Source organism: Eucyclogobius newberryi, unplaced genomic scaffold (assembly GCF_026437365.1).
Source record: "Eucyclogobius newberryi isolate DKJ021-1_F unplaced genomic scaffold, fEucNew1.0.hap1 SCAF_8, whole genome shotgun sequence".
NCBI lineage: Eukaryota > Metazoa > Chordata > Actinopteri > Gobiiformes > Gobiidae > Eucyclogobius > Eucyclogobius newberryi.
Window position 1 is genome coordinate 25,208,636 of NW_027316500.1, and position 12,000 is coordinate 25,220,635.

Genomic DNA, 12,000 nt, shown 5'->3' on the forward strand with positions numbered 1-12,000 from the left:
GAGTTCTCAGACTAGACCCACAGATTGAGAATGACTCTTGAATGAGAGTCAAACGTCTTGTTTTAAAAACACAGTGTCCTGATGACTACAGCCGTATCTTTGTCTACAGTGGTTAAATGTTTCATCTTGAGATTAAAGCACAACTTTGTGCTGGTGACTGAGCTCAGCACAGCTCAGCGCAGAGTGTGTAATGGGGCAATGGAGGGACACAGTCACAACAGGGCGGCACGCTGGAGCAAAATGTGGGGCTTTAGTCGTGGTTTGGTCAAGAATCCTCTCTCAAATGTGGATTAAACAACAGAAATCTGTGGGGCCAGAGCATTTATAGTGTAGTCTTTAAACAACACATTATACGTATATATGGTACGCAATCTCGGTGTCATCATGGACCCCACCCTCTCCTTCACTCCCCATGTCAGCCACATTGTCAAGACCTCATACTTCCACCTCCGCCGCATCGCCAAAATCCGACACTGCCTCACCCTCCCCGCTGCTGAATCCCTCATCCATGCCTTCATCTCCTCCCACCTCGACTACTGCAACTCCCTCCTCACTGGCATCTCCTCCCATTCCCTCCACAGACTCCAAATGGTCCAAAACTCCGCTGCCCGCCTCCTCACCCACACCCGGTCCCGTGATCACATCACTACCGTTCTCCGCTCTCTCCACTGGCTCCCCATCAAGCAGCGCATAAACTTTAAAATACTCCTCCTCACCTTCAAAGCTCTTCACCACCTTGCCCCCCCTACCTGTCTGACCTCCTCATCCCCCACCGCCCCACCCGAGCTCTCCGATCCTCCTCCTCTCTCACCCTGACTGCACCAACATCCCGACTCAAAACTTTTGGCGACAGAGCATTCTCCCGAACAGCACCCCGACTCTGGAACTCCCTCCCCCAACCTGTCCGCCACTCTCCCTCACTCACAACATTCAAATCCCGCCTCAAAACATACCTCTTCACCCAAGCTTATGACCTCCCCTACCCCTAGCCTCCTCTACCCCATTGCCTACTCTTCTACCCCCTGTTACATCCCCATCTTTTTCTCTCTACTTCTTCTGTCTTGTTCATTTTATCTGTATATTAATGTGTTCTGTACGTGTTGTCCCCCCTGTCTGTAAATACCCCCCCCTTTTTTATTATGTTCAGCGTCTTTGGGTCACTGAAAAGCGCTATATAAATAAAAGTTATTATTATTATTATTATTATTATAAATTGACAGAAATTAACCCCCTTTAAAAACTGAGATAGCAATAGAATCATTTACATCAACACTAATTCCAACAAGAGGCCGTCTGGGTTCAAGTTCAGGCTTTAGTTACACTAAGAGTTACTTTATGCACAGCACTAAAAGCAGACTCTGGGACAGAATAATGATGGCTTGGTTTTATTAACAGAGTATTGGGTTAAAAACATAATCGTACTTCTTTGGAGCACTCCAAATAAAACTGAAATGCACTTGATACTGCCAAAGAATACACTTTTCATGAAGTGTCCTTTTTGCTCTAGGCCTATTTTCTGCAAGTTTGATGTTGTAAAGTCACTGTAATTGGCCTATAAATTATGTTACTAGCCTATCATTACTGTAAATAACCCTTAGCAATTTAGGATCAGCTTTGATGACACGTTCGAATGGGTTTAAATTGACCCTGTATGGGTTGATATTGGGCACCAGCAGATATTCAAAGCCCAAATATTGGTGTCGGACCTGCAAAGCTGGATCCCTCAGCCTTTTGATCCCGTTCACCTTGCTTTGACTGGACCTCCATAAAAGCACATCAGAGTTTCCAGCCCGATGCCTTTGACGCACCGACAGTAAACGCTCTGTACTTCCTGGCAGACTCATTAGCAGCAGAATGAAATATGGCCTGGGCTTGACCCGTGTTCACCCCTTTCCCTCTGATTACGCTACGGCATAAACCACCGCGCCAAACACTATATTCCATTAGATTATTGTTAAAAGTTGGCCATTTAAATACTGTTAGTCCCTGAAAATCTTTCCATTGCTCGCTATGCTTGTTTGCAGCACTTGCTATTAAATTAAGTTGTTTTTCTGAATACAAAGTTGTTAAAATGCTGTGGAGTTTCCAGAGTGGATGCGTTGCCATATCTGCAGCGATGATGTCATTCTGAAAGGACTATAGTGTAAAAGTGTTAGACTGAAGCTAAGATCCTATATTTTAGGTGAAAAGGGTTCAAGATGACATCACAACATTCTATTGGCCCATTATATAATACAGATGGAGGCAATTGAGATTAATATTGTTATAATGCAGATATCTGTTGTAATATAACAAGTTCTTTGGTCTAGTTACGAATAAAATTGCACTTTGGAAATTTCATGGCAAAATACAATAAACAGGAAATGCCCTTGCCCCCATATTAAAGTATGACATCATCACATTCTAGAATCTGAAAAGCCCCATTAAATGTCTTGGAAAATGCATGTCTTTTCAAAGTAACCATTCCACATCATTCAGCCCCAAATAATTCAGATTGGTTAAATTGAGGAAACAAACATGTTCATTTTAAATGGGTTTCGGGTGGGTTCTGTCACCTGCTCGTCTCCATGGAGAGGTTATTGCTTTGCCTGGAATGTTCCACAGTATAGCATTAAACATAATACATCTTGCTTGTATTCAGTTGTATGTATTTCATTGCCAAAAAATGCTTTGAAAGGTTATCATCCTCACGTTTAATGCCATAATGTGGAACTTTCCAGGCACAGCACGAGAAAAGAGTTTGGCGGATTCTCCTCCAGAAATGTAACATAGTGCACCTTTAAAGTCCACATACCCTCATCGAAACGTGCTCATAATTTCCAACACACAGTTGCTATTTGTAACTAGTCAGACAGATCCTAGTGCTCCGTAATCAAGTCATGATGTAGTGATTCACTGCATATGTCCAAACAAGAATTTTTCCAGATTGTGCATTACTTTAATTCATAAAACGTGAACCGCCATATGTCAAGGTTGATAAAAGGCAGTGCAGTGCAGTGCCGAGTGGATGCGTTGCCATATCTCTGTTACTTTAATTGCACACAGTCTGGAGTTGCTGGTGGGGCTCGGACATTTGGGATATACAGCAGGAATGGGCTCGGCTGCCAAACAAACGCCTATAAAAGTCTATACGGCGTCTTTACTGTGCTTTGTGCCTGCTGTTTAGTATGCATTCTTTGGCGCTCTTTTTGATACCCCATGACTCACTCACGCCTGTTGTTTCTTGTGGCTCCGTTTTGCTCCACAGCGCCCCCTGGAGAAGCCCGACGGCCTGGACGTGTCGGACCAGAGCAAGGAGCACCCTCAGCATCTGTGCGAGAAGTGCAAGGTCCTGGGCTACTACTGCCGCCGCGTGCAATAACCGCCACCCGCAACGGGACGGAGAGAGCCTGCCCAAACCAAGGAACCGGGATCCAAAATGGCGTCCCGTTCTTCATGACACCTTCACTTGTTTCAACTCCAGAAGCCTTAAAAATATGGCAGACTGTTGCTCACGTTGTAGCAAGTTCTATCTTTGTATGTAATGTGCATTTACATGGAATGACGGTGGGTCTGGCCTGTCTTTGGAAATGTATAAAGTTTTCACAATCACTCAAAAGGAGACACTGCTTAGAGCAAGTGAGGAGTGGCCATCTTGGATATTGTTTACAAAGAAGCTGATTCCAGAATGACCTTTTCTAGAGTATTTACATCGATTGGTTGGAGATAAGCTTGTCCCTTCAAGGCCATTGTACATTTGATTAGTCAAAGTAAGGACAGTGCAATGTGTGACAATGTCATTTTTACATTTTATTCATGGGTTTCATTACTTTTTCCTGATATGGACGCCATATTGAGGACTTTAGATGATTCAAACGATAGCACATTATGTTTTGGATAGTTTTTTTAGACAAGAGTCCCAGTTTTACATCATTTGAAACCCTTGAATATGACCAAAACAACTTACTATGATCGTACTGTAACAACTACCCTTTGTGGTCACACAAAAGCACTAAAAAGATGGTCGGTCTACTTTGCAAAAGGCCATAAAGGACACATATTATGGAAAATGTACTTTGTTGAGCTTTTAACCATAACATTGTTCTTACAAACATCCTTGGAGTTGTGTTTAGCTTAATTCATGCTTGTTTGATGAATCCTGTTTATTACATCGTCTCCATCTGAGCCTCAGAAAAACTCTCCATTTCAAATTTCCCAGTTTTTGTGATGTCATAGGTCAAGCTCTGATATCTTCTGTGCTGTTATTAAGTATATAGGATGTCAGTGACTCGTGTCCCTGCAGGGTCACCATAGCATTTCAGTTTTCAAAATGCTGACTAAACATTTACCATGATACTGTAGCACATTTTAGTTGTAGTAATCATCTGCATAGCTTGTCTCCTCTCATCTACCATCCATTATATTCCATGTAAATGTCACTAAAACGCTCACTACACCTAAAATGGGAGCAATTTCTCTCACTTAAGTGCTTTGTAAAATCCAGTGCCTTGTAAACCTACTGGCCCTGCGTTAGCCTTTAGCGTCGTTAGCGTCACTGTCAGTATTACCTCACTTTGGGGTTATTTTCTAGCTTCGTGTTTACAAAGATCTGCCTTCCATTTTGCCTATAATATACTGTATAATGGTATAATAATATGCACAGGGCCTTATGATGTCTCGCCATGTAACCAGCACATCAGATCTAACTGTGAATGAACTAAGGGATACCGTGCCATACATCCCTATAGCTTACAATTGGGCCTATTTATTTTGCTTGTGTGCAATCGAACTTGTACCTGGGACATGAAGTAGCGCGTTTGTATGTTGTTTTGTTAAATCGCTTCACAGTTTAGCCTTTATAGCGACTACTGTAGGCTCAGATGCGAAAATAATTGCTCTTATTTTATTCCGTCCCCAAAAAGCTTTTTATTACCGCTTGTGTTTAGCTACGTGTAATCAATGTGTTTCTAATTAGTCGTGCGTTTAATGAACCGTCAAAGGTACAAAATATCTGAGGGGAAAAGGATTGCTTCAGTATGGGCCCCGGGACGAAAGATTGTAGAAATGCCACAATTTGATTAGCGTTACGTTAGCTGTATGCTGTTACGTATGTTGCATCTTAAAGTAAATTGAAAACACGCCGGCAGAGTTAAGGGTTAGTGTTGTTGTGGGACGACGGCAAAGTAAAGTCAATGGAAAAAGTTGTACTCAAATGAACTCAGAGATATGTCCAGGAGGCGAGTGTGTGTCAGCGTTCATTACATCAGTTTGATAAAAGATCATATTAGCGTTTGGAGCACTTTGGCTGGACTTTGTATCACTCATACATCCACGTACTGCTAAAGTATTCATCAGTCTATTATTATGATATACACATAATGGATGCCTTCTTTTTTGGATTGATATTTGGGTGACGCCACAACCACGAGCGGTCTGAAGTATGTACATTTAATGTGTAGGCGAGCTGCGAGGAAGGTTCATTGAAAGTGACTAAGATGACGTTTGAATTCAGTGAAGGCCTGTGTTATTATTATTTTTACACATGACAACAAAGAACATAAGAAATACATATTTTCTTTATATTTTGAAATTGAAGTTTATATTTCTAGCCATATATATAGTATAGTATAGCAAACAGCTTGTGCTTTCTGAAATCACATTATGAGTCGGGAAAGTCAATTTCAGAGCTCTGATCTCGACTAGTTCTGACTATTTAAGATTTATTGGCTGAAAAACATAATTAAATCAGTTAAAGCAAGTCAAATGATCCAAGTATCAGTCAATCAAAATCTCCTCATATCAGGATTCTGAATCCGAGTCATTCTCTGCCTCCGTGATAGGTTTAGCATTAGCCTATTAGCCTGTAGCATGTTGCAGCGCATTGTAGCGTGTTGTTGCGTGTTCTAGCGTTTTCTAGCGTGTTGTAGCGTGTTGCAGCGCATTGTAGCGCGTTGTTGCGTGTTGTAGCGTGTTGTAGCGTGTTGTAGCATGTTGTAGCGTGTTGTAGCATGTTGTAGCGTGTTGTAGCATGTTGTAGCGTGTTGTAGCATGTAGCAGCTCGACTACAGACAGCACTGCCTCATTAGCGGTGTGAGCTGGCACGAGGCTTTTTCACATGGACACAATTTGCTGAGTTGGGGCCAGGGGCCGAGGCAGCACATCCAGCTGGCACAGTGGCCCTCTGCGCTCTGTTGTCATGGAATATCAACAAAGATGTTATTTCTTCAACACAACACGGAGCCCTCGTATCATAATCTGTGGAGCTCACGTTTTCTCCTGGGCAGTGGCTTTTGAAGTGGCTCGGGAAAGGGACACGGCCACTTGGAGGCTTTTAGAGGCTTAAATACCTCTGGAGTTGGAAGGATCATTTGATGACTTTGCATTTGGGAAAGTGGACGTGAAGGAACAGGATGTGATCATGGGCCGTCACCGGTGGGAACAATGCCTTTGCGTACATGGAAAGTTTAGGGTTTCAAAAGAGGAAGCGTTATATCACACGGGTTAAAGGTGCACTATATGTCACACTGGTTAAAGGTGCACTATGGAACTGTCTGTTGTAAAAGTTAGAAATGCTTGAGCTGGTTCCATTCTGGGTCGTGTTGGGTTCGTCAATTTGGCGTTAAACGCATCGATCGAACATATATTCAATTATAGATGTCGTGAAAAATACCATTCGACTGTGAGGAGGGTCTCTTCTCCACAGATCTGACCTGTAACTTGGCCCGGTAGCATCATCTGCACCACATGGAGAAATAGCAGTGATTAATCGTACCAAAGGCGTGTCAAGGCGTTTCTTTACATTATCACAATATGCTGTACCCTGAATATGTCGTAGTGATGTCATTCAGTGACATTTGCACGTTGTTACAGCCCCACTCAGCAAATAGCAGACGCTCCACCTGAAAAGTCACATGGTGCACCTTTAAACCAGGCTGATGTTTATGGGGCCAATGAGAATTTTACTCAATAACAATATACCAGACAAAATGATGAAAAAGTGGCATCCATTCTGCGCTTTATGGCATCGCTGACGATCCGAAATCCTCCAAAGTACCAGTAGTAGCATTATTGTAGTATTTTAGACCTACTTAGCCCGAGTATATTCCAAAATACTAGACTTCTCTTTGAATACATAGCAGTTTTCTTTCTTTGTGTGATGAGACTTGACACAATGTTAGAGCCATGTAGCTGTAAACTAAAGCTTAAACTAACTTTTACAACATGAATTCTGTGTTAAAGGCAAACCAAGCGCCAGTGGAAGCAGCTGAAACATGACACATCAATTGAATCGCGATACAACGACATACTTGACTTTTCTAGGACCGTTCACACGTACTTTTATATTAGCGAGTGTGTATTTCGGAATTGAAACACAACTCAAGAAATATTTCCCAGAAGAGATTTTTTTTGTTCCTGTTTATGTATATATTTGATGGCTGTTGTTTTAGCTCTATAAGTGTGAGGCAACTTTCAAGCTTTTTGAGTGAAGAAGGGCCGTTTTGGTGAAAATTTAAAAAATAAAAAGCTGGGAGATTTTGTCAATAATCTGAGGGCGTATCCTGCAGAAATATTTAAGATTTTTTACTCTTTTTTTGTATAGAATTTGCAAGTTACACTAAAAAGGAAATATTGTTTTCTACATAGGATATTATGAAAAAGCTGGTACATAATTAATATGCAATTATAAGCCAATGTATAGGAAGATTTATCAGTGTTATATTGCTAACTAACTGTGCTGCCTTTGACATCGTACAGTCGCCTATTCTGTATCTACCACACTATTTTGAAAGTATATTTTTGCTTCTCTTCTTACTTAGTGATGGATACTCACCACTGTATTAAGCACGTTAAACTGTGAGATGTAGTTTGCTTCAAGCGACAAGCAAATATTCTTATGAAAAAATATATTTGATGTATTTTGATGTTATTATTAATAGTAGTTTTAGCAGCGATTGTTTATACTTTTGAAGAGAGAGTGTGACAAAGAACTGTTTTAGAGTTTGCATGTGCATGTTTGGTTTTATGAAATATTATGGAATATTATTTGGTGCAATGTAATTTAAACGCAGTAGCATTAACATAAAGAGCAACTTCTGGTTAGTTATTTTGGGCCTGGTTACACCTATATTATGTAAAAAAAAATATGATTTCAATTGGTTTAAAAGAGTTTTTGCAGGGTTTGATGATAGTTCACTGGTGTCAAATTTTGGACTAAATAAAAAATAAAACCTGAATTTTACGACGTTTACAATTTTGCCAAAATTTGGACATTTTTTAAAATAGATTTTTTGTTTTCCAATATTGCAAGAAAACCAAGAACATTTAATACATTTTGGGGTATTCATGTCTGATATCATAACTCTGGAAAAGATTATGAAGAAAAACAGTATGATGGTTTTGTTTGTTTGTTGCATTTTTCAAAGGTTTTCAAGTAACAAAACAACAAAATCAGAATTTGAAATAACTTTTTGATTGACAATATTTCACTGACGGTCAAATTTTAGACCAAATCAAAACCAAAACCTTAAATGTAACTATTAATTTTGCCTAACACAGATCTTTTGTTTTTATATGAAAATGTTTCTGGTAATCTCTGTCTAATATATAATCATCACAACTCTGGAAAACATGTTTAAACACTTTTTTGTTTTCCTAAAGGTTTTTGCAGAACAAAACAACAAAGTTTGATGGTTTAAAAAAGAACATTACAATAACTTTTTGCTTGACAATATTACATGAGTGTTAAAATGTTGGACTAAATTAAAACTAGAACCAAGCTGTTTACAATTTTGCTCAAATCTATTGGGTAATCACAACATTTTAGTTTTCCAATATTACTAGATAAACACTTTGTACTCAACTGTGCAGCAAAAAGAATTCTGTTTAAAGTCATGATCTGATATATGCGTCTCCAGGCCCTATTGTAGCCTACATATTTACTGAATGTATTGTTTAACACTTATGTGGTCAATGTGCGTTTGTATCCTCGACTGTTATCACTTGATATTTGCAATAATGTATTATGTAGACTGGACAGAACACAGATATATTTTGGAGAGACCGTTGTATCCAAGATAAAAAAGTCTGTCACTTCAGGTCCACGAAACGGCATTCCAAAATGTGCCTTATTTGTTAGATGGGAGAACATTGTAGTGCTTTTTTAGTGCTGTTGACAGTTTGACAAATAAAAATAATCATGGTGAATTGCATTGACCTGTTTTGATTTGATGGTATTTATTTCTCTGAATCCACCTCATGCTGGCGCCAAGTGGGAGGCATGTTCATGTGGGAATTCTGCTGCGTCCAAACACAACACGTGCGCTCGCTGCTGGACGCAGAACGATCATTACGCAAAGTTTATGTTCCGTAAACAGAACCTTTTTTCTTCTCCCCGCGCGGGCATGAAGGCTCGCACATTTTCAACCGCACGGATCACAGGGGCCGTTTACGCAACACCACAATTCAAATGTTTAGAACGTCACATAAGCACAACAGTGGGAGCAGAAACAGACAAACGAATATTTGATGTTTTTTATACTGCGATGTGAGATGTAGCGATGTAGAGATTGAACTGCTTCTGACAGGTTTTCATGTTTTTCATAAATATGATTAAGTTTGGTGGGAGAGAACTTGTGGTTAAGAGGTTTTAAGAGCAGAAAGGTTTATAAAGACTAAACCTTAAAACTTTATGAACTAAAGTTTATCAAAAGATTTACCCGTTTTGCTCATGTCCAAGAAGATGATGATAAAAGTTCTTCTTGAATAACAAATTGGAGCATTTATTAAGAAAACGGCCTTGGATCAAACCTGTGCTCTCAATAGTTCTGCCTTTTTAAATCACAGGATATGACATAAGATTAGGGAGTTGAAACTGGCGCTCTCTGGTTATTGGGCTTACTTGCTGGTGTTATAGTTTTTAAGATAAGATAAGATATTCCTTCATTGTCCACACATGAGGAAATTAATTGTATTTTTGTTATTTAAATTATGTTTTTAGTGGATTCAGGTTTAGTAACTACTTCATTAAAGAGTGAGATGTAGGGTATGAATCAAGTATGTAACTAAGATTTAATCATTCTTAATAAACAATTTGTTCTTTGTTCATGCTTTATAAAGGCTGGGACCAGGTTATTGTGAAGCTGATTCTAAAACGGAATCCTTTCATTTCAGAGATCTCGAGCTCAATTGGTTCTTTCCAGGTTAAATAAAGGTTAAAAAATAAAGAAATAAATGATAGGAGCTTTTGTCCCTCGTTTCCAGTGGTTGTGCTGTATGTGTGTGTGATCGAACCCTTTTAGATTGAACATGGCAGAACACATGCAAAAACAAAAGATAAGAGAAGAAAACAGACGTGTTCAAAAAGGAGTAGGAGGAAGACGTTAAAATGTATTTCATCATAATCTTTAATCTATAATTTTCTATGTAACATGTAAACACTGTGATGGACAGGGTTTGGTCCTTTACCTTCCAGTAATTCCTCTCTGTACTTTCTGTCCAATTTGACACTTGTGGTTCTTTATTCTTAAGCTAATATACAATACAGTTTCCATTGGTTGCAGAACAAAATTAAGTGTAAAAATATATATAAGATCAGGCTTTAACAACAAAGATAGCAAAGATGTTGGAAAAACGTATTGTAATAGACTGTGTTGGACAAAACAAGAAGGATAAAGTTGAAACTGTCTCTGAGTTTTCTCTCAAACTTCCTTCAGTTTCCTTCACGGTTAATTTCCAGGAGCAAGAGAAAATTAGGGAACCATTCCCCCGATCTTGGACCAGGATCCACCAGAGCTGGAGGATTACAGTTTTATGTCGACATGGAATCAATCAAAAGTTCACGTGAAAACTGAACTCAAGACCTTCTAGCTGTAGGTCAGCGATGGTTAAAGGGGACATATAGAGGTACCTAATATTGAACTATAACAAGTAGATCATTTTTTTACATTGTGTTGACTGTAAACTGCAATATTAATCCAAAACGTCTTTGTAATAGAAACATGTCCACTGACTGAGAGATGATGCTGCCGCTGAAGGCTGCGTTCTAGTGCTCCTTGTTTTGTCTGTTTTTGTTGGTAAATTGCTCTTACACCCGTGAAGAGCTCTTATCTCATCTAGTTCTGCTGCTGAACTAGCCCTTTTGTCTAAAAGCGTGAGACGCTGCAAAAGGGGAAAACGGGCTGGGGTCCTCGTGGGCCGGAGGAAACAGCATACAACAGCCCTTACCTGGGATTAACAGCCTTTACCTGGGATTTTCCTCTCTAATGTGAAGTCACTGCCAAACCGGACGAACTGGCGCAGCTGATGAGACGAAAGAGAGACTTTTCTTCATCTCCTGTTTTGTGCTTCACGGAGACGTGGCTCAGCGAGTCTGTCCCGGACTGTGCTGTGGAGCCGGAGGGCAGCTCCGCTCTGACCGATGGGACTGTGATCTCCAAACACTGCTCTCCTGCTCTGGAATATCTTTTCATCTACAAACCGTTCTACTCTCCACATGAGTTCGTCTCGTTCATCCTGGCTGCTGTTTACATTCCATCGAGCGCGAACGTGCAGGAGGCACAGCGCACACTCTCGGACCAGGCTCTGACTGTGACTCCTTGTGTATAATCCTGGACAATTCTAACAAGGGGAATCTCAGCCACCAACTACCAAAGGAAGGCTCTGGTCCTGACCAGAACCAGGAAGTATGATCACATTAGTCCTGTTCTCAGGTCTCTGCACTGGCTCCTGTGGCTCAGAGAAGAGACTTTAAAGCAGCTCTGCTTGTGTACAAGTCTCTCCATGGCCTAGCACCAAAGTACATCTTGGATATGTTAGTGCCATATGAACCATCTCGGACTCTGAGGACCTCAGGGACCGGCCTCCTGCTGGTGCCAGAGTCAGGACTAAACATGGACCGGCCTCCTGCTGGTGCCAGTGTCAGGACTAAACATGGACCGGCCTCCTGCTGGTGCCAGAGTCAGGACTAAACATGGACCGGCCTCCTGCTGGTGCCAGAGTCAGGACTAAACATGGACCGGCCTC

General features: G+C 40.5%; 1 protein-coding gene across 1 annotated transcript in view; it reads left to right on the forward strand.

The window, feature by feature from the left end:
* The window catches only part of zcchc24 (zinc finger, CCHC domain containing 24), an 85,517-nt gene extending 76,329 nt beyond the window's left edge, over positions 1-9,188 (forward strand). Inside the window, exon 4 of the mRNA XM_072436618.1 lies at positions 3,248-9,188. Coding sequence (XP_072292719.1) covers positions 3,248-3,361 — 114 coding nt within the window. The 3' untranslated portion in view covers positions 3,362-9,188. The remainder of the gene's footprint in view (positions 1-3,247) is intronic.
* Positions 9,189-12,000: the final 2,812 nt, after the last annotated feature.